Raw genomic sequence first — 24,159 nt, 5'->3', positions numbered from 1 at the left:
ATTTGGTAATTTTTTTCTTTTTTCAGTTTTTCGACTTTTAAGTTTTCCATTTTTCAACTTTTCGAATCGACAAAATGAAAAAACGAAAAATTGTGACATAAAATCGAGAAAATGAAACTTAAAAAATCAGGAAATTGGAAAATAAAATTCGAGAACCTGAAAAATTGAAACAACGAAAAGCTGCAAAATTCAAAAACTGCAAAATTCAAAAAACGAAAGTCGAAAAATTGAAGACACGAAAAATCTAAAAATTTGGAAGTCGAGAAATTGGAAATTAAAAAAAATTGAAAAAATATAAAAAATGAAAAATTTTTGGTGTGATGGAGAATTCACTCGCTTTTGGCTTTTTATCTTCTCTCCAATATTTCGATTTATTAACTTTTCGAGTTTCGGTTTTTTAATGTTTCTATTTTCCATTTCTTCAGTTCATTAATTTGCAATTTTACGTTTTATCGATTTTCCAACTTTTCGAATAAAAAAAGTGAAAAAATACAAAATCGTAAAACTGAAAAATCAAAAATGGAAAAATGGAAAAACGGAAAGAAAACACCCGAACATTGGATAATTGAGAATTCCAAAAATTGCAAAATTGAAAATTTTTTAAAATCGTGGAATTGAAGAGAGAAAATCGAAAGAAAAAATAAAGGAAATGGAAAAACGAAAAAGTTGTGATACAAAATTACTTAATATTATTTATTATGTTTAAATACGATAAGTATTAATATATGATGATTAAATCAAACACCATTTTCTTAAAAACGCGAAGTTACTAAAAACAAAGCAATTTTTTTAAATATTATTAAATTAACCCCGAAAATGTGCAATTTCCCGGCCAAAATGTGAAAAATAAGGTCGCATTTTTCGGCCCCTTGTGTTCCGTTTAGATTTCGGTCTGATGGCAGCAACATTGGAGCTCCGGTTGGCTTAAAAGTGGGGCTCTTTTCGCGGATTTCTAATTTATTATTAATAAATATTAGTGAAAATGTGCTGTGTTGGTGCTATGAACACGAAAGAACATGGATATTTTTCCGAAAAGGACTGAAAACGAGGTAAGTACGACTTTAGTTTTAATTTATCGGGTTCCATGATTAGTTTACTCGACAATGTTTAAATTTTGGAAAAAATTTCGAAACGGTTGAAGTTGATCGGTCAAAGTTATACATTTCCACGATATAATTAAATAAAATTTAGACATAATTAATATTATTTATAATGCTCAAATATGGTAAGTAACTATTAATATATCGGCTGCTTTTTTCGATTTGGTAATTTTTTTCTTTTTTCAGTTTTTCGACTTTTAAGTTTTCCATTTTTCAACTTTTCGAATCGACAAAATGAAAAAACGAAAAATTGTGACATTAAATCGAGAAAATGAAACTTAAAAAATCAGGAAAATGGAAAATAAAATTCAAGAACTTGAAAAATTGAAACGAGGAACAGTTGCAAAATTAAAAAACTGCAAAATTCAAAAAATGAAAGTCGAAAAATTTGGAAGTCGAGAAATTGAAAATTTGAAAAAAGAAATCGAAAAATTGAAAAAATATAGAAAATGAAAATTTTTTGGTGTGATGGAGAATTCACTCGCTTTTTGCTTTTTATCTTCTCTCCAATATTTCGATTTATTAATTTTTCGAGTTTCGATTTTTCAATGTTTCAATTTTACATTTCTTCAGTTCATTAATTTGCAATTTTACGTTTTATCGATTTTCCAACTTTTCGAATAAAAAAAGTGAAAAAATGGAAAATCGTAAAACTGAAAAATCAAAAATGGAAAAATGAAAAAACGGAAAGAAAACACCCGAACATTGGATAATTGAGAATTCCAAAAATTGCAAAATTGAAAATTTTTTAAAATCGTGGAATTGAAGAGAGAAAATCGAAAGAAAAAATAAAGGAAATGGAAAAACGAAAAAGTTGTGATACAAAATTACTTAATATTATTTATTATGTTTAAATACGATAAGTATTAATATATGATGATTAAATCAAACACCATTTTCTTAAAAACGCGAAGTTACTAAAAACAAAACACTTTGTTTAAATATTATTACTTAAATTAACCCCGAAAATGTGCAATTTCCCGGCCAAAATGTGAAAAATAAGGTCGCATTTTTCGGCCCCTTGTGTTCCGTTTAGATTTCGGTCTGATGGCAGCAACATTGGAGCTCCGGTTGGCTTAAAAGTGGGGCTCTTTTCGCGGATTTCTAATTTATTATTAATAAATATTAGTGAAAATGTGCTGTGTTGGTGCTATGAACACGAAAGAACATGGATATTTTTCCGAAAAGGACTGAAAACGAGGTAAGTACGACTTTAGTTTTAATTTATCGGGTTCCATGATTAGTTTACTCGACAATGTTTAAATTTTGGAAAAAATTTCGAAACGGTTGAAGTTGATCGGTCAAAGTTATACATTTCCACGATATAATTAAATAAAATTTAGACATAATTAATATTATTTATAATGCTCAAATATGGTAAGTAACTATTAATATATCGGCTGCTTTTTTCGATTTGGTAATTTTTTTCTTTTTTCAGTTTTTCGACTTTTAAGTTTTCCATTTTTCAACTTTTCGAATCGACAAAATGAAAAAACGAAAAATTGTGACATTAAATCGAGAAAATGAAACTTAAAAAATCAGGAAAATGAAAAATAAAATTCGAGAACTTGAAAAATGGAAACAAGGAACAGCTGCAAAATTAAAAAACTGCAAAATTCAGAAAATGAAAGTCGAAAAATTTGGAAGTCGAGAAATTGAAAATTTGAAAAAAGAAATCGAAAAATTGAAAAAATATAGAAAATGAAAATTTTTTGGTGTGATGGAGAATTATTAATTTTTCGAGTTTCGATTTTTCAATGTTTCAATTTTCCATTTCTTCAGTTCATTAATTTGCAATTTTACGTTTTATCGATTTTACAACTTTTCGAATAAAAAAAGTGAAAAAATGGAAAATCGTTAAACTGAAAAATCAAAAATGGAAAAATGAAAAAACGGAAAGAAAACACCCGAAAATTGGATAATTGAGAAATCCAAAAATTGCAAAATTGAAAAATTGTAAAAATCGTGGAATTGAAGAGAGAAAATCGAAAGAAAAAATAAAGTAAATGGAAAAACGAAAAAATTGTGATACAAAATTAATTAATATTGTTTATTAAGGTTAAATACGATAAGTATTAATATATGATGATTAAATCGAGCACCGTTTTCTTAAAAACGCGAAGTTACTAAAAACAAAGCAATTTGTTTAAATATTATTAAATTAACCCCGAAAATGTGCAATTTCCCGGCCAAAATGTGAAAAATAAGGTCGCATTTTTCGGCCCCTTGTGTTCCGTTTAGATTTCGGTCTGATGGTAGCAACATTGAAGCTCCGGTTTGGCTTAAAAGTGGGGCTCTTTTCGCGCATTTCTAATTTATTATTAATAAATATTAGTGAAAATGTGTTGTGCTGGTGCTGTGAACACGAAAGAACATGGATATTTTTCCGAAACGGACTGAAAAGGGGGTAAGTACGACTTCAGTTTTAATTTATCGGGTTCCGTGATTAGTTTACTCGACAATGTTTAAATTTTGGAAAAAATTTCGAAACGGTTGAAGTTGATCGGTCAAAGTTATACATTTCCACGATATAATTAAATAAAATTTAGACATAATTAATATTATTTATAATGCTCAAATATGGTAACTAACTATTAATATATCGGCTGCTTTTTTCGATTTGGTAATTTTTTTCTTTTTTCAGTTTTTCGACTTTTAAGTTTTCCATTTCTCAACTTTTCGAATCGACAAAATGAAAAAACGAAAAATTGTGACATTAAATCGAGAAAATGAAACTTAAAAAATCAGGAAAAGGAAAATAAAATTCGAGAACTTGAAAAATTGAAACGAGGAACAGCTGCAAAATTAAAAAACTGCAAAATTCAAAAAATGAAAGTCGAAAAATTTGGAAGTCGAGAAATTGAAAATCTGAAAAAAAAAATCGAAAAATTGAAAAAATATAGAAAATGAAAAATGTTTGGTGTGATGGATTATTCACTCGCTTTTTGCTGTTTATCTTCTCTCCAATATTTCGATTTATTAATTTTTCGAGTTTCGGTTTTTCAATGTTTCAATTTTCCATTTCTTCAGTTCATTAATTTGCAATTTTACGTTTTATCGATTTTCCAACTTTTCGAATAAAAACAGTGAAAAAATGGAAAATCGTAAAACTGAAAAATCAAAAATGGAAAAAAGAAAAAACGGAAAGAAAACACCCGAACATTGGATAATTGAGAATTCCAAAAATTGCAAAATTGAAAATTTTTTAAAATCGTGGAATTGAAGAGAGAAAATCGAAAGAAAAAATAAAGGAAATGGAAAAACGAAAAAGTTGTGATACAAAATTACTTAATTTTATTTATTATGTTTAAATACGATAAGTATTAATATATGATGATTAAATCAAACATCATTTTCTTAAAAACGCGAAGTTAATAAAAACAAAGCAATTTGTTTAAATATTATTAAATTAACCCCGAAAATGTGCAATTTCCTGGCCAAAATGTGAAAAATAAGGTCGCATTTTTCGGCCCCTTGTGTTCCGTTTAGATTTCGGTCTGATGGTAGCAACATCGGAGCTCCGGTTTGGCTTAAAAGTGGGGCTCTTTTCGCGAATTTCTAATTTATTATTAATAAATATTAGTGAAAATGTGCTGTGTTGGTGCTATGAACACGAAAGAACATGGATATTTTTCCGAAAAGGACTGAAAACGGGGTAAGAACGACTTTAGTTTTAATATATCGGGTTCCATGATTAGTTTACTCGACAATGTTTAAATTTTGGAAAAAATTTCGAAACGGTTGAAGTTGATCGGTCAAAGTTATACATTTCCACGATATAATTAAATAAAATTTAGACATAATTAATATTATTTATAATGCTCAAATATGGTAAGTAACTATTAATATATCGGCTGCTTTTTTCGATTTGGTAATTTTTTTCTTTTTTCAGTTTTTCGACTTTTAAGTTTTCCATTTTTCAACTTTTCGAATCGACAAAATGAAAAAACGAAAAATTGTGACATAAAATCGAGAAAATGAAACTTAAAAAATCAGGAAAATGAAAAATAAAATTCGAGAACTTGAAAAATTGAAACAAGGAACAGCTGCAAAATTAAAAAACTGCAAAATTCAAAAAATGAAAGTCGAAAAATTTGGAAGTCGAGAAACTGAAAATTTGAAAAAAGAAATCGAAAAATTGAAAAAATATAGAAAATGAAAATTTTTTGGTGTGATGGAGAATTATTAATTTTTCGAGTTTCGATTTTTCAATGTTTCAATTTTCCATTTCTTCAGTTCATTAATTTGCAATTTTACGTTTTATCGATTTTCCAACTTTTCGAATAAAAAAAGTGAAAAAATGGAAAATCGTAAAACTGAAAAATCAAAAATGGAAAAATGAAAAAACGGAAAGAAAACACACGAAAATTGGATAATTGAGAATTCCAAAAATTGCAAAATTGAATTTTTTTTAAAATCGTGGAATTGAAGAGAGAAAATCGAAAGAAAAAATAAAGGAAATGGAAAAACGAAAAAGTTGTGATACAAAATTACTTAATATTATTTATTATGTTTAAATACGATACGTATTAATATATGATGATTAAATCGAACACCGTTTTCTTAAAAACGCGAAGTTACTAAAAACAAAGCAATTTGTTTAAATATTATTAAATTAAGCCCGAAAATGTGCAATTTCCCGGCCAAAATGTGAAAAATAAGGTCGCATTTTTCGGCCCCTTGTGTTCCGTTTAGATTTCGGTCTGATGGCAGCAACATTGGAGCTCCGGTTTGGCTTAAAAATGGGGCTCTTTTCGCGGATTTCTAATTTATTATTAATAAATATTAGTGAAAATGTGCTGTGTTGGTGCTATGAACACGAAAGAACATGGATATTTTTCCGAAAAGGACTGAAAACGAGGTAAGTACGACTTTAGTTTTAATTTATCGGGTTCCATGATTAGTTTACTCGACAATGCTTAAAGTTTGGAAAAAATTTCGAAACGGTTGAAGTTGATCGGTCAAAGTTATACATTTCCACGATATAATTAAATAAAATTTAGACATAATTAATATTATTTATAATGCTCAAATATGGTAAGTAACTATTAATATATCGGCTGCTTTTTTCGATTTGGTAATTTTTTTCTTTTTTCAGTTTTTCGACTTTTAAGTTTTCCATTTTTCAACTTTTCGAATCGACAAAATGAAAAAACGAAAAATTGTGACATTAAATCGAGAAAATGAAACTTAAAAAATCAGGAAAATGGAAAATAAAATTCGAGAACTTGAAAAATTGAAACAAGGAACAGCTGCAAAATTAAAAAACTGCAAAATTCAAAAAATGAAAGTCGAAAAATTTGGAAGTCGAGAAATTGAAAATTTGAAAAAAGAAATCGAAAAATTGAAAAAATATAGAAAATGAAAATTTTTTGGTGTGATGGAGAATTCACTCGCTTTTTGCTTTTTATCTTCTCTCCAATATTTCGATTTATTAATTTTTCGCGTTTCGGTTTTTCAATGTCTCAATTTTCCATTTCTTCAGTTCATTAATTTGCAATTTTACGTTTTATCGATTTTCCAACTTTTCGAATAAAAAAAGTGAAAAAATACAAAATCGTAAAACTGAAAAATCAAAAATGGAAAAATGGAAAAACGGAAAGAAAACACCCGAACATTGGATAATTGAGAATTCCAAAAATTGCAAAATTGAAAATTTTTTAAAATCGTGGAACTGAAGAGAGAAAATCGAAAGAAAAAATAAAGGAAATGGAAAAACGAAAAAGTTGTGATACAAAATTACTTAATATTATTTATTATGTTTAAATACGATAAGTATTAATATATGATGATTAAATCAAACACCATTTTCTTAAAAACGCGAAGTTACTAAAAACAAAGCAATTTGTTTAAATATTATTAAATTAACCCCGAAAATGTGCAATTTCCCGGCCAAAATGTGAAAAATAAGGTCGCATTTTTCGGCCCCTTGTGTTCCGTTTAGATTTCGGTCTGATGGCAGCAACATTGGAGCTCCGGTTTGGCTTAAAAGTGGGGCTCTTTTCGCGAATTTCTAATTTATTATTAATAAATATTAGTGAAAATGTGCTGTGTTGGTGCTATGAACACGAAAGAACATGGATATTTTTCCGAAAAGGACTGAAAACGGGGTAAGTACGACTTTAGTTTTAATTTATCGGGTTCCATGATTAGTTTACTCGACAATGTTTAAATTTTGGAAAAAATTTCGAAACGGTTGAAGTTGATCGGTCAAAGTTATACATTTCCACGATATAATTAAATAAAATTTAGACATAATTAATATTATTTATAATGCTCAAATATGGTAAGTAACTATTAATATATCGGCTGCTTTTTTCGATTTGGTAATTTTTTTCTTTTTTCAGTTTTTCGACTTTTAAGTTTTCCATTTTTCAACTTTTCGAATCGACAAAATGAAAAAACGAAAAATTGTGACATTAAATCGAGAAAATGAAACTTAAAAAATCAGGAAAATGGAAAATAAAATTCGAGAACTTGAAAAATTGAAACAAGGAACAGCTGCAAAATTAAAAAACTGCAAAATTCAAAAAATGAAAGTCGAAAAATTTGGAAGTCGAGAAATTGAAAATTTGAAAAAAGAAATCGAAAAATTGAAAAAATATAGAAAATGAAAATTTTTTGGTGTGATGGAGAATTCACTCGCTTTTTGCTTTTTATCTTCTCTCCAATATTTCGATTTATTAATTTTTCGAGTTTCGATTTTTCAATGTTTCAATTTTACATTTCTTCAGTTCATTAATTTGCAATTTTACGTTTTATCGATTTTCCAACTTTTCGAATAAAAAAAGTGAAAAAATGCAAAATCGTAAAACTGAAAAATCAAAAATGGAAAAATGGAAAAATGGAAAAACGGAAAGAAAACACCCGGATAATTGAGAAATCCAAAAACTGCAAAATTGAAAAATTTTTTAAATCGTGGAATTGAAGAGAGAAAATCGAAATAAAAAATAAAGGAAATGGAAAAACGAAAAAATTGTGATACAAAATTACTTAATATTATTTATTATGTTTAAATACGATAATTATTAATATATGATGATTAAATCGAACACCGTTTTCTTAAAAACACAAAGTTACTAAAAACAAAACACTTTGTTTAAATATTATTAAATTAACCCCGAAAATGTGCAATTTCCCGATCAAAATATGAAAAATAATTTTTGGAATCTCATCGTGACGTACGATGACGTCACTGTCACGTGAGCTACCTGAGCAAAGGTCGCATTTTTCGGCCCCTTGTATTCAGTTTAGATTTCGGTCTGATGGCAGCAACATCGGAGTCCGGTTTGGCTTATTTTCGCGAATTTCTAATTTATTATTAATCAATATTAGTGAAAATGTGTTATGGTACTGTGACTGTGAACACGAACGAAAGTGGATATTTTTCCGTACCGAAAACGGGGTAAGTACGACTTCAATTTTAATTTATCGAAAAATTGCAATTTGAAACTGAGGAAACGAAAAATTTAAAAATTGGAAGTCGAGAAACTGAAAAAAATTGGTCGAAGGATTTATTCGGTAAAATGTTGAGATGACGTCGTCAATTTTTTGGGAAGGAATAAACGAATAAATTTTGATTACAGAGTTACCATGACTACAAGTTTGCAAGATTTCAGAGCATTCGGCATTTTACACAAAGCGTTTCTCGACCACTTTGCAAGTTCCGCCAACACAAGAAAATTTAATACACCACTTTCCAAGAACAACTAAATGTGGGAATGGAAAAAATTGACTCTCGAAAAAAAAATTTCAATATTCTTGACGCCTGACCCAAATTTTGTATGACTTTCTTTGGCACCAAAGGCCAACAGCACTTGAACCACTTCAATATTTCACTATTTGGCAAAACCACTTGAAAAAACTGTTAGCGAAACCTGAATTAAATTCCCCTTAATGACTACCAGTTTGTAGGCTAAATACATATAACACGACGAATTCGAGCCCGAATTCAAAATATATACACGTATTATCATAAATATTCAATGCGATACATGTTGACCGTGTTTACAATACACGTGGAATAATAACATTATTACCGCATGAGTGTTAAAGCCGCTCGCAACGAGGCGTTAACAAAATCATGCAACGAACCGAGTGTGTTGGTAAAGCTTTAACCCACGAGTAGCATGCAGATTTTATCTATGATTTATTCGAGTTAAAAATGACTGCGGTTAACTACTACTACCGTACTAGAACGGGAAGGTGATTAATCCTAATGCGGACGAGTGGGATGAATTTATGTTTTCTCTCACAGTGTCGGCGATAAAATTATTTAAAAAAAATAAGAAACTGTGTTGCCATTTTTCAATGATTAGATTTTGAAAAATTTTCATTTATTCGACTTTTCAATTTATTGATTTTTAAATTTACAATTTTTCGATTCTGCAATTTTTTTTCTTCAAATTTTCGATTTGCGACTTATCGTTTCGGTTTTTTGTTTTCTTCTTTTTTGCAATTTTTTTAATCTTCATTGTTCCTATTTTAATTTTTGGTTTTCTGCAACTTCAATTTTTTTCAATTTTTATTTTCTTCAATTTTTCGATTTGCAAATTTTTTTGTTTCTTCAAATTTACTTTTCGAGTTTTGATTTTGAATTATGTATTCAGTTTTTCGATTTTTCAACTTTTGGATGTTTCAATTTTACGATTTTGTAATTTTTCGATTTGCAATTTCACGAGAATTCAATTTTTAATTTTTCAATTTTTGATTTTAATTTTCAATTCTTCAATGTTGCGATTTGCAATTTTTTGTTTCGGTTTTTTATTTTCTTCATTTTTTTCTATTTTTTATATTTCGATCTTCTGATTTTGAAATTTTTGTCTTTTTCAATTTGCAATTTTTCGATTTTTCAAATTTAAATTTTTTCATTTTTCGTTTTGTCAAGTTTAGATTTTTCAGTGTCTCGATTTTTCAAAAAAAAAAATTATAAAAAATTATAAAATCGAAGGAAAAGAAAAAACGAAAAATTGGGATATTAAAAAATGGTAAAAACGAAAAATTGAAAAATAAAATATTGGGAAAACGAAAAATTATAAAATAAAAACTTGAAAAACAGAATAAAGAAAAAACTGAAAAATCAAAAATTCTAAAATTCAGAATATGAAAAATAAAAATCAAGAACTTGAAATATTGAATAATTAAAAAGTGAGAACCTTAAACATCGAAAAACGAAAAATTGGGACATCAAACAATGGTGAAATCGAAAAACTAAAAATCGAGAAAACGAAAAATTGAAAAATCAAAAACTCTAAAATTGAGAAATTGAAAAAAAATTTTTTCAATGATTGGATTTTGAAAATTTTTCATTTATTCGACTTTTCAATTTTTTGATTTTTAAATTACAATTTTTCGATTCTGCAATTTTTCTTTTCTTCAAATTTTCGATTTGCAATTTATCGTTTCGGTTTTTTGTCTTCTCTATTTTTTGCAATTTTTTTATTCTTCATTATACCTATTTTCTAGTTTTTTGTTTTCTGCAATTTCAATTTTTTTCAGTTTTTGGTTTCTTTAATTTTTCGATTTCCATTTCTATTGTTTCTCCAAATTTACAGCAACTCTTCGAATTTTTCAGTTCATCAACTTTTGGATGTTTAAATTTTTCAAATCTTATTTTTTAATTTTTCAATTCTTCAATGTTTCGATTTGCAATTTTTCTTTCGGTTTTTTATTTTCTTTATTTTTTTTTTCTATTTTTCAATTTTTCAATTTTTTCAGTTTGAAAATTGAGAAACTGTGTTAGAAGAGTAGGCCTTGGGTCAGTTTTTACATTATCTTTGTGGCTACATAACCTTACTCGTTCTCAGATGGGCAGTGGACCGTTCATTTTATTTTTATGCATTTTTTGCTTTGTTGTTTTATTGTTTTTATTGCCAATTTAATATTTTTGACAAGACTAGAAGGTTTTTTTGTGAGTTTGTTAACTTTTGGTATGATAATTACGCCATAGTTATTTATGTACCGGTTACTATACGTATAGTTGACCATTCAATTAAAAAACATGTTGTAAAGGTCACAATTATCTCCTAATAAAACTGCCATTGAGTCGTCCGTGACAATGCTGCCAACCGCAATAATAACATCACTATTGTCTGCTTTTTAAACACACGTCTCGCTCCTTATTAAGTACCCCTCGTAATAAACGTTTTACATATTCATTCCTTATCATCTTTGTTCGAACAACAATCACTCTACGACGCACGTCCTTGAAAGTGTGTGTTAGTAACGTAACGTTTTTATTTACACTTTGATCATAACAAAAACAACGAATCGAGATAAAACAGCGTCCGTAACAGTTCTCGCAACGTTGTCGTTTTCTCCGTTTTTTATCACCGACCACGCTTTCATTTCACTTTCATTCTCATTCATCCGTGCCCCCGTCGCCTCCGCCGCCACTGTCACCATCGCCGGCCGACTCGAGCGATAAACAAACCAGGAAGCGAGCGATAACAACCAGGCGTCCAGAGCAAATAAAAAATCGATCCCGGAAAATGCATGAATTTAGCTGTCCGCGTCAAGTAGGCGTGAAGCCCCGCGATCCCGTGCCCCAATTAGCCTCCCACGGCCAGCTCGATCTGTTTAGATTGGCGCGTTTCGGCACATGACGTCTCGCCGAGGTGGGCGTAACTCGCACAAATTGCACAATTACATAATGATAAGAGAATGATATGAGAGTCCGATAAAATGCGGCTATTCGAGCAGTTTCAGTCGATGGCGACCGCCGGCTCCAAATGTACGTAGACGTCCCAGTGTGCCCCCACACCGCCAAAACACTAATCGCATCTAGTGAGCGTGCTTATTTTGACGTTTCTCTACTCACAAGCACTGTGTTCTCCTTGACGACCTGGGACACGGTCTCCCGCAGCTGGGCCGCCGTCCCCGGTTTCCCCAGCCCCCTTGCGAACTTCCTCTCGCTCATTTTACACACACTCGGTATATCGCGGTCACCACATCCATCGCGTTCGCGGCGCGGCAGGCCGTGGACTGAATGACAGAAAAACCTGTTGTAGTGTCAAATGAAAGTTACCAGACTGGCCCGAGGCGGCGAATCGATACGCTAAACGCATTCTTGGCGAGGCGGCCGCATTTGCATTTTCTTATCGGCGGAAGAGCGACGCACCAGCGGGAAACGCGCACGAAAATACGCGGATGACAATTGTTTGGAGTGACAGCCGGGATGTCAAAATGGAAATGTCAGACGGGCGGTGGCTGCGGGCACGGCGCGGACCGGTATTTGGGGCGAGGCTGGGAGCAGGTTTATTGCGAGCGTTATGGCTTTATGGCGGGAATTTTCCCAGTTTCGGGAAATTGGCGCCCAAGGACGAGGGAACGAGGCCGGGGGTGGCCGCGTTACGGGAGAGGGGGGCGGAGTAAGGCGACGGGTGGCATGGGCGTGCGCGGCGCAGTACAAAGGGGGGGAAGCGAGGTGTTAATTGTCAACGATAACAGTATTAACAGTCCATTTGCACTTTCGCTAATTAGTTTTTCCGTGGAGAGCCTCATTCTTGTTTATTTCATTATACTGTGTGAAACTGTTTTAGTAAAACAGGTTTGTACAGACCTTATGATTTTGATCATTAAAAAACTTGTTCGTCCCTGAAGTACACTTAACAAATCTTGGAGATGACGTCATCGAAATATTGGTGGGCATGAATAGACACACGTGCTAAATTTCAAAACAATTGATTTATACTTAAATTGTTGGTTGGGATCATCAGGCAAGTTTTGGTTGGCGTCTTATCAGTTATCAATGTTATCACCTACACGATATTCCTCAAAAACACCTACAATTTCACAAGCAGTCCAGTCGCGTCGGAAATTATTAAGAAACGGAAGACCTGCTTTTTCTTGTTCTAGGAGTTATGAAACTTCGAAAAAATATGAAAGTAGCTTACGCTCGGGAAATAAAAACGCACTTTTCAAAAACAATTAATTCACGGTTAAATGAAACAACCATTGGAAAAAAATTAAAAATTTGTTGTTAGGATGAACGAAAATTATTTTATCTTACCTACCAGGATTATGTACCCAGTGGAACTACCAGTCTAGCATTTGAAAAAAAATTGAAAAACTGTAAATCGTAAATTGAAAATTCGAAAAATCAAAAATTGAAAATTTGGAAAATCGAAAAGTAACGAAATCGAAAAATCTAAAAAGTGAAGATTCGAAAAATTGAAGAATTGAAAATTTGAAAAATCAAAGAGCGAAAATCGAAAAATTGAAAATCGAACATTATAAAAATTGAAAACTCTAAAAGTGAAGAATCGAAAACTTCAAAAAAAGAAATATTGAAAATGGAAAAATCAAAAAATTAATTGTACATGGAAAATTCGGAAAAACAGAAAAATCTTCCAGGAAGTCGAAAAATCGAAAAAGTGAAAAATTAACAAATCTAAAATTCGAAAATTAAAAAAACTGAAAAATCGAAAAACTGAAGAATATAAAAATTGAAATATCAGAAAGTAAAAGTATTGAAAAGTCTAAAAATTGAAGAATGGAATAATTGAAAAATCGAAAAGTAAAAAAATTGGAAAGTCTAAAAAACTAAAAAATTGAAACTCGAAAATTTGAGAAATCGAAAAGTTAAAAATTAATAACTCTATTTAATAATAATAATAATGTTTATTAACTCTAAAACATGAAGACTCGAAAAAGTGAAAATCAAAAAATGAAAATCGGACAATTGTACATCAAAAAACTGAAAAAACTGAAAAATCTTCCGGGCAGTCGATAAATCGGAAAATTGAAAATTCAAGAACTCATTAATTCGAAAAGTAAGAAACTGAAAAACTGAAAAATCGAAAAACAGAAGATTAAAAAAAAAGAAAAATCGAAAATTTGAAAATTTAGAAAGTTGAAAAGTAAAAAATTGAAAATCTAAAAAGTGGAGACTCGAAAAACTGAAAAATTGAAAATTCGAAAAATCAAAAAGCCAAAATCGAAAAATTGAAAATTCGAAAAATGAAAAAACGAAAATCGGAAAATTGAAAATCGAAAAATGAAAATCGAAAAATTGTACACCAAAAAATCTTCCGGGAAGTCGATAAATCGGAAAATTGAAAATTCAAGAAATCATTAATTCGAAAAGTAAAAAACTGAAAAATCGAAAAACAGAAGATTGGAAAAACTGAAAAATCGAAAATTTGAAAATTTAGAAAATCGAAAAGTAAAAAATTGAAAATCTAAAAAGTGCAGACTCGAAAAACTGAAAAATTGAACATTCGAAAAAATCAAAAAGCCAAAATCGAAAAACTGAAAATTCTATAAATGAAAAAACGAAAATCGAAAAATTGAAAATCGAAAAATGAAAGTCGAAAAATTGTACATCAAAAAATCGAAAAAACAGAAAAATCTTCCGGGAAGTCGATAAATCGGAAAATTGAAAAATCAAGAAATCAAAAATTCAAAAAGTAAAAAAATTGAAAATTTGAAAATTTGGAAAATCGAAGAGTAACAAAATTAAAAAATGTAAAAAGTGAAGATTCAAAAAAATGAAGAATTGAAAAAAAAAATCAAAAATTGAAAATCGAAAATTTGAGAAATCCGAAATTTAAAAAATAGAAAACTACAAAGTGAAGACCTGAAAAATTCAAAAATTGAAAAATTGAAAATCGAAAAATTAATTGAACATACATGGAAAATCCGGAAAAAAAATCTTCTAGAAAGGCAAAAAAATCGAACAAGTGTAAAATCCACAAAACGAAAATTCCAAAATTAAAAAATCTGAAAAATCGAAAAACTGAAGAATGTAAAAGTTGAAATATGTATCGAAAAGTAAGAATATTGAAAAGTCTAAAAATTGATGAATAGAATAATTAAAAAATCGAAAATTCGGAAAATTAATTTATCGAAAAATTGAAAATTTGAGAAATCAAGAACCCAAAATTAAAAAATAAAAAATTCGAAAAATCAAAAATCGGAAATCGAAAAATTGAAAATCAAAAATTTGAGAAATCCAAAATTTAAAATATTGAAAACTACAACGTAAAGGCCTGAGAAATTCAAAAATTGAAAAATTGAAAATCGAAAAATCTAAAAATTGAAAATCGAAAAATTAATTGTACATCGAAAATTCGAAAAAAAGAAAAATCTTCCACAAAGTCGAAAAATCGAACAAGTGAGAAATCGACAAATCGAAAATTCGAAAAGTAAAAATATTAATAACTCTAAAAATTGAAGAATGGAATAATTGAAAAATCGAAAATTCGAAAAATTGAAAATTTGAGATATCGAAAAATTAAAAAACGAAAGTCGAAAAATTGAAAATCAAAAAATGAAAATCGAACAATTGTACACCAAAAAATCGAAAAAATGGAAGAATTTTCCGATTAATCTAAAAATTGAAAAAACGGGATATCAAAAATTCGAAAAGTAAAACACTGAAAAACTGAAAAATCGAAAAACTGAAGAATGGAAAAATCGAAATATGTAATCGAAATTTAAAAAAATCAAAAATCAAAAAATTGAAAATTTGAAAAATCGAGAAGTAAAAAAATTTAAAAATCTAAAAAGTGAATATTAAAAAAATTGAAGAATTGAAAATTCGAAAAATGAAAAAACGAAAATCGAAAAATAAACAATTGTACATCAAAAAATCGAAAAAACAGAAAAATCTCCCGGAAAGTCGATAAATCAGAAAATTGAAAAATCAAAAAATCGAAAATACGGAAAGTAAAAAACTGAAAAACTGAAGAACGAAAAAATTGAAAAATCGACCAGAAAAAAAATGAAAATTCAAATATCGAAAAAGCAAAAATCAAAAAATTAAAAATCGAAACTTTTTTTTTTCGATTCAAAAAGTAAAAAAATTAAAAAGTCTAAAAAGTGAAAAATTGAAGAATTGAAAATTCGAAAAATCGAAATCACAAAAATTGGATAGTGAAAAAATGAAAAATGAATAGTGAAAAAATGAAAAAATCGAAAAACGGAAGGAATTCAAAAATTTAAAAATCGAAAAGTAAAAAAACTGAAAACTCGAATATCGAAAATTCGAATCGAGAAATCGAAAATTTAGGAAATTGAAAGAAAAAAATGAAAAGACTAAAAACTGGAGAATGGAAAAAATTAAAAATCGAAAATTGAAAAATTGAAAGTAGAAAACACGCGAATTTTCGTTTTTTCGATTTTCGTTTTCTTGATTTTTCAATTTTTTTTATTTATCGACTTTGCGGAAGATTTTTCTGTATATTCTGTTTTTTGATGTACAATTTTTCAATATTATTGATGATAACCTCAAGGCACGTGCTAAATTTCAAAACAATTGATTTATACTCAAATTGTTGGTGGGGATCATCAGGCAAATTTTGGTTGGCGTCTTATCAGTTATCAATGTTATCACCTACACGATATTTCTGAAAAACACTTACAATTTCACAAACAGTCCAGTGGTGTCGGAAATTATTAAGAAACGGAAGACCTGCTTTTTCTTATTCTATGGGGTTATGAAACTTCGAAAAAATATGAAAGTAGCTTACGCTCGGGAAATAAAACCGCACTTTTCAAAAACAATTAATTCACGGTTAAATGAAACAACCATTGGAAAAAAATTAAAAATTTGTTGTTAGGATGAACGAAAATTATTTTATCTTACCTACCAGGATTATGTGCCCACTGGATCTACCAGTCTAGCATTTGAAAAAAAATAGACAAACTGTAAATCGTAAATTGAAAATTCGAAAAATCAAAAATTGAAAATTTGGAAAATCGAAAAGTAACGAAATCGAAAAATCTAAAAAGTGAAGACTCGAAAAATTGAAGAATTGAAAATTTGAAAAATCAAACAGCGAAAATCGAAAAATTGAAAATCGAACATTATAAAAATTGAAAACTTCAAAAAAAGAAATATTGAAAATGGAAAAATCAAAAAATTAATTGTACATCGAAAATTCGGAAAAACAGAAAAGTCTTCCAGGAAGTCGAAAAATCGAAAAAGTGAAAAATCAACAAATCGAAAAATCGAAAAACTGAAGAATATAAAAATTGGAATATCGAAAAGTAAAAATATTTAAAAGCCTAAAAATGGAAGGTTGGAATAATTGAAAAATCGAAAAATAAAAAAATTGAAAAGTCTAAAAAACTAAAAAATTTGAGAAATCGAGAAGTTAAAAATTAATAACTCTAAAAAGTGAAGACTCGAAAAACTGAAAATCAAAAGACGAAAATCGGACAATTGTACTTCAAAAAATTGAAAAAACTGAAAAATCTTCCGGGCAATCGATAAATCGGAAAATTGAAAATTCAAGAACTCATTAATTCGAAAAGTAAAAAACTGAAAAACTGAAAAATCGAAAAACAGAAGATTGGAAAAACTGAGAAATCGAAAATTTGAAAATTTAGAAAATCGAAAAGTAAAAAACTGAATAATCTAAAAAGTGCAGACTCGAAAAACTGAAAAATTGAACATTCGAAAAAATCAAAAAGCCAAAATCGAAAAACTGAAAATTCTATAAATGAAAAAACGGAAATCGAAAAAACAGAAAAATCTTCCGGGAAGTCGATAAATCGGAAAATTGAAAATTCAAGAAATCATTAATTCGAAAAGTAAAAAACTGAAAAACTGAAAAGTCGAAAAACAGAAGATTGGAAAAACTGAAAAATCGAAAATTTGAAAATTTAGAAAATCGAAAAGTAAAAAATTGAAAATCTAAAAACTGGAGACTCGAAAAACTGAAAAATTGAAAATTCGAAAAATCAAAAAGCCAAAATCGAAAAATTGAAAATTCGAAAAATGAAAAAACGAAAATCGGAAAATTGAAAATCGAAAAATGAAAATCGAAAAATTGTACATCAAAAAACTGAAAAAACTGAAAAATCTTCCGGGCAGTCGATAAATCGGAAAATTGAAAATTCAAGAACTCATTAATTCGAAAAGTAAAAAACTGAAAAACTGAAAAATCGAAAAACAGAAGATTGGAAAAACTGAAAAATCGAAAATTTGAAAATTTAGAAAGTTGAAAAGTAAAAAATTAAAAATCTAAAAAGTGGAGACTCGAAAAACTGAAAAATTGAAAATTCGAAAAATCAAAAAGCCAAAATCAAAAAATTGAAAATTCGAAAAATCAAAAAAACGAAAATCGGAAAATTGAAAATCGAAAAATGAAAATCGAAAAATTGTACATCAAAAAATCTTCCGGGAAGTCGATAAATCGGAAAATTGAAAATTCAAGAAATCATTAATTCGAAAAGTAAAAAAACTGAAAAGTCGAAAAACAGAAGATTGGAAAAACTGCAAAATCGAAAATTTGAAAATTTAGAAAATCGAAAAGTAAAAAACTGAATAATCTAAAAAGTGCAGACTCGAAAAACTGAAAAATTGAACATTCGAAAAAATCAAAAAGCCAAAATCGAAAAACTGAAAATTCTATAAATGAAAAAACGGAAATCGAAAAATCGAAAATCGAAAAATGAAAGTCGAAAAATTGTACATCAAAAAATCGAAAAAAACAGAAAAATCTTCCGGGAAGTCGATAAATCGGAAAATTGAAAATTCAAGAAATCATTAATTCGAAAAGTAAAAAACTGAAAAACTGAAAAATCGAAAAACAGAAGATTGGAAAAACTGAAAAATCGAAAATTTGAAAATTTAGAAAATCGAAAAGTAAAAAATTGAAAATCTAAAAAGTGGAGACTCGAAAAACTGAAAAATTGAAAATTCGAAAAATCAAAAAGCCAAAATCGAAAAATTGAAAATTCTATAAATGAAAAAAACGAAAATCGGAAAATTGAAAATCGAAAAATTGTACATCAGAAAATCGAAAAAACAGAAAAATCTTCCGGGAAGTCGATAAATCGGAAAATTGAAAATTCAAGAAATCATTAATTCGAAAAGTAAAAAACTGAAAAACTGAAAAGTCGAAAAACAGAAGATTGGAAAAACTGAAAAATCGAAAATTTGAAAATTTAGAAAATCGAAAAGTAAAAAATTGAAAATCTAAAAAGTGGAGACTCGAAAAACTGCAAAATTGAAAATTCGAAAAATCAAAAAGCCAAAATCGAAAAATTGAAAATTCTATAAATGAGAAAACGAAAATCGGAAAATTGAAAATCGAAAAATGAAAATCGAAAAATTGTACATCAAAAAATCGAAAAAACAGAAAAATCTTCCGGGAAGTCGATAAATCGGAAAATTGAAAAATCAAGAAATCAAAAATTCAAAAAGTAAAAAAATTGAAAAATTGAAAATTTGGAAAATCGAAGAGTAACAAAATTAAAAAATGTAAAAAGTGAAGATTCAAAAAAATGAAAAATTGAAAATATGAAAAATCAAAAATTGAAAAATTGAAAATCGAAAATTTGAGAAATCCGAAATTTAAAAAATAGAAAACTACAAAGTGAAGATCTGAAAAATTTAAAAATTGAAAAATTGAAAATCGAAAAATTAATTGAACATACATGGAAAATCCGAAAAAAAAATCTTCTAGAAAGTCAAAAAAATCGAAAGTGTAAAATCGACAAAGCGAAAATTCGAAAATTAAAAAAGCTGAAAAATCGAAAAACTGAAGACTGTAAAAACTGAAATATGTATCGGAAAGTAAGAATACTGAAAAGTCTAAAAAATGATGTACAGAATAATTAAAAAATCGAAAATTGGGAAAATTAATTTATCGAAAAATTGAAAATTTGAGAAATCAAGAAGCCAAAATTAAAAAATATAAAATTCGAAAAATCAAAATTCGAAAATCGAAAAATTGAAAATCAAAAATATGAGAAATCCAAAATTTAAAATATTGAAAACTTCAAAGTAAAGGCCTGAGAAATTCAAAATTTGGAAAATTGAAAATCGAAAAATCTAAAAATTGAAAATCGAAAAATTAATTGTACATCGAAAATTCGAAAAAAAGAAAAATCTTCCAGAAAGTCGAAAAATCGAACAAGTGAGAAATCGACAAATCGAAAATTCGAAAAGTAAAAATATTAAAAAGTCTAAAAATTGAAGAAGGAATAATTGAAAAATCGAAAATTCGAAAAATTGAAAATTTGAGATATCGAAAAATTAAAAAATTTAAAAGTCGAAAAATGAAAAAACGAAAGTCGAAAAATTGAAAATCAAAAAATTAAAATCGAACAATTGTACACCAAAAAATCGAAAAAACGAAAGAATTTTCCGATTAATCTAAAAATTGAAAAAACAGGATATCAAAAATTCGAAAAGTAAGACACTGGAAAACTGAAAAATCGAAAAACTGAAGAATGGAAAAATCGAAATATGTAATCGAAATTTAAAAAAATCAAAAATCAAAAAATTGAAAATTTGGAAAATCGAGAAGTAAAAAAATTAAAAAATCTAAAAAGTGAAGATTAAAAAAATTGAAGAATTGAAAATTCGAAAAATGAAAAAACGAAAATCGAAAAATAAACAATTGTACATCAAAAAATCGAAAAAACAGAAAAATCTCCCGGAAAGTCGATAAATCAGAAAATTGAAAAATCAAAAAATCGAAAATTCGTAAAGTAAAAAACTGAAAAACTGAAGAACAAAAAAATTGAAAAATCGACCAGAAAAAAAATGAAAACTCAAATATCGAAACAGCAAAAATCAAAAAATTAAAAATCGAAAAATTCTTTTTCGATTCAAAAAGTAAAAAATTTAAAAAGTCTAAATAGTGAAAAATTGAAGAATTGAAAATTCGAAAAATCGAAATCACAAAAATTGAATATCGAAAATTCGAATCGAGAAATCGAAAATTTATGAAATTGAAAGAAAAAAATGAAAAGACTAAAAACTGGAGAATGGAAAAAATTAAAAATCGAAAATTGAAAAATTGAAAGTAGAAAACACACGAATTTTCGTTTTTTCGATTTTTGTTTCCTTGATTTTTCAATTTTTTTATTTATCGACTTTCCGGAAGATTTTTCTGTATATTCTGTTTTTTGATATACAATTTTTAGATTTTCAATATCCATATCATACATATAAAATTTTAGAACTATACAACTACCGGTGCAGTAGTTTTGAAGATTGTATGTCTAACAAACTTCGACACAGACAGACAGACGGAAACTCGGGACCTACTGTTTTATACTATCGGAGCCATGGAACGTCGAGAAAACATGAAAGAAAGCATACAGTTGTCGGATGGACCCTATTGCAATTCTTCCCTACCATTTCTTACGCCCGAGAAGTAAAAAGATTAGTAGACAATATTTGAAACCTAACATTCAACAGAATACAAAACAACCAAAACGACAAATTATCCCTGTGGCATCGAACTTGAATGACTGGAACATCGTCAAAACGATTGGATTATTCTTTACTTAAAGTCCCACTGGCTAATTTAATTTTCAATGCCACAAATCAAGCATTAATTTCTTGGACAAACTCCTAGTTGCACAAAAAAAGATTTACTTTTAATTTAATCCCGTATATTGTGCTAGCCATTGTCAAATGACGTTTGATCTGTGATATAGGCAACCAAATAAACACGCACTTCCAGTCGAGAAGCCTAGCGAGAAACAGATGATTCACTTTAAGTCTGGGTTCTGATGGTTCATCTTCACATTCCCCACAATTCATTAAATAAATAAATAAACTAGTAATTTTCTCAAAAATTCAGTGCCAGTGTGACCACAGAAAGTGTGACTTCCAGCTTCCGCCAGTTTTACACTTCTTCCGTTCGGCAGTTTTTCAAAATGCTTTTCACTTTTTACTTGCATTCCCCAAAAAAACAAGTCAAAAGTCACATAATGAAATATTTAGGGGTTCCTCTCTAAAATTCGTTGTCTTGTTGGTTGCCTAGGTAAACATAATCCAAGCAAAACCACAGACAAAGCTACCTCGAACGATATTCGTTTGTTTTGTTGATGGCAGTGCGTTTACATTCGATGAATTAATTTTCTTGTTGACGAAATAACTTTGCAGCATTCTTCGAGTTGGAACAAAATTTCGGGTCTACGCTTTTTCTGTTCTATCCTTTTTCGTTTGACACTCAGCGAGAACTCTAACAATATTCGTAAAAAATATTGCTAGACTGTTTTCAAAAATGCTCAAGCCATCACTTTCCGAAGTCGGTAAATGAAACAAAATCGTCACCGACACAATTTGCGCACGTGCAACTGTCCCAAGCGACATTTAAAAATACCAATTTGTCCGAAAATAAAACTCAAGCGCACGCCACTGAGCGCGCATCCGCAACGTCAACTCATCCAGCTGATCTCCCCGTAACCTTAACCACTTATTTTGAAATTAAGCAAGGTCGGAAGTTAACAAGCAAAATTTCCAAGGCCGTAAAACCGCAAAAAAGCGTACTTCCGCGCGCTGAAAACATGAAAACTTCCTTCGTCAGCACCTGGTGAACTCAATTACGAAACCCGTCCGCGTCCGCCTGCTCCACATCCAGGTACCTAATAATAGCATTTTTGGAAATTTTAGAAACCGCGTTAGCGAACCGTAACAATGGCCAAAGGATAGAACCGATCCGAAACGCGCAAATCTAGAATGGAAGACGAACTCGACGACAAAATCCTGTACCAAACGTACGTATCCCACATGAAACTCATGTCCCGGATAGCCTGGGGGCTCCCCCTTAACATCTCCCCCCTGGCGTACACCTCGCACGCTTGGAGACTCCTCAAGGTGTACATGCTAAAACCCGAAATCATCATCTTCGGAACCGTGGTGTTATTCATGCTCATGTACATGCAGGCCCTCGATGTATGGAGTCGTAATTTGCTAGGGCGCCTCCAGTACACCATCAACCGGGGGGCGAAGTCCAAGGCCGAGAAACTGAGTCTGTTCACGGGCGGCGACCCCGGCAAGGCCAGCTGGGAGATGAAGGTGGGCCCCTACGCGGCCTACGCCGTCCAGGGCCGCCGCCCCAAGATGGAGGACCGCTTCGTGGTCAACGACAACATCAACAACACGGGGGTGGCGCTGTTCGCCGTGTTCGACGGCCACGGGGGCGAGTTCGCCGCCAACTACGCCAAGGAGAAGCTCGTCCAGAGCTTGTACAACCGGGTGATCGAAATCAAGGACTTGATCGCGGGGAAGGCGGTCACCTGCGAGGAGCAGGGCGACGACGAGAAGAAGGACCCCGAGAAGCCTGTCACCCCCAGCTTGTCGGAGCGCCGGAAGAGCTTCCGGAAGACGAGCTCCACGACCGACGAGTGCATCAAAGGTGCCAAAGAGATCACAGACTTCGAGTTGTTGTCGAAGTTGGACAACTTCCCGAGGGCCATCACGAGGGAAGTGCGCCCCTCGTCGCGCCCCCAGTCCTTCAAGAAAATCCCCTCCTCGAGCTACTACGACAAATCGGGGGTGGTCAACTACGGGAAGTTACTGACGGACGAGGTGCTGGCGGCCGACCAGCGCCTCCTCGAAACCGCCAAGAAGACCATGGACGTCGCCGGCACCACGGCCCTGATCGCCATCCTCGAGGGGTCCAAGCTGGTGGTGGCCAACGTGGGGGATTCGCGCGGGGTGATGTGCGACAGCCGCGGCAACGTCATCCCGCTGTCCTTCGACCACAAGCCCCAGCAGATGCGGGAGCGCAAGCGCATCAAGGAAGCTGGGGGGTTCGTGACCTTCAACGGGGTGTGGAGGGTGGCGGGAATCTTAGCCACTTCCAGAGCTCTGGGTGACTATCCCCTCAAAGACAGGAAGCTGGTGATCGCAGACCCGGACATCTTGACTTTCGACCTCAAGGACCACAAGCCGATGTTCGTCATTTTGGCCTCGGATGGGCTTTGGGACACCTTTTCGAACGAAGAAGCGATCAGTTTTATCAAGGAACGATTGAACGAACCCGACTACGGTGCCAAGAGCTTGACGTTGCAGTCGTATTATAGAGGCTCTTTGGATAATATTACTGTTATTGTGATTAATTTTAGGGATAACGCCTTTAGCTTCCACAGCACCGAGAAGAGTGCTTAGGGGGCTGTTTTCCTACTGTGAGATTGAGATTTGTTTGCTCAAGTAGAGGTTTGTACCTGGTTGAAGTGTTTATGCGAATTTATTATTTAGTGTTGATTTTTGTGTTTCTTCAAAGAACTTTTTGTGTCATAATGGCTGTAAGGTTTGTTAATTATTGCTCTCGATGTATAAAATAAACGAAATTTTATCCTG

General features: G+C 30.6%; 2 protein-coding genes across 3 annotated transcripts in view; one reads left to right on the top strand and one right to left on the bottom strand.

Annotated features, from left to right (window-relative positions):
• Positions 1 to 12,370, bottom strand: part of Ziz (Zizimin) — a 143,217-nt gene extending 130,847 nt beyond the window's left edge. The window contains exon 1 of one of the 2 annotated variants that reach the window (XM_064058568.1): positions 11,920 to 12,370. In XM_064058568.1, the coding sequence (XP_063914638.1) occupies positions 11,920 to 12,018 (99 nt within the window). In that variant the 5' untranslated portion in view covers positions 12,019 to 12,370. The remainder of the gene's footprint in view (positions 1 to 11,919) is intronic. The other variant, XM_064058569.1, reaches the window with a different exon arrangement.
• A 9,852-nt stretch (positions 12,371 to 22,222) lies between these two features.
• LOC135130953 (protein phosphatase 1L) lies at positions 22,223 to 24,159 on the top strand. Its single transcript, XM_064058435.1, has one exon. The coding sequence runs from the start codon at positions 22,534 to 22,536 to the stop codon at positions 23,965 to 23,967; it is 1,434 nt and encodes a 477-aa protein (XP_063914505.1). The 5' UTR covers positions 22,223 to 22,533; the 3' UTR covers positions 23,968 to 24,159.

Source organism: Zophobas morio, unplaced genomic scaffold (genome assembly GCF_036711695.1).
Source record: "Zophobas morio isolate AGI-343-1 ecotype UQ-CSIRO unplaced genomic scaffold, CSIRO_AGI_Zmor_V1 ptg000018l, whole genome shotgun sequence".
NCBI lineage: Eukaryota > Metazoa > Arthropoda > Insecta > Coleoptera > Tenebrionidae > Zophobas > Zophobas morio.
The sequence above is the reverse complement of the archived record's forward strand: the minus strand, read 5'-3'. Positions and strand labels throughout refer to the sequence as shown.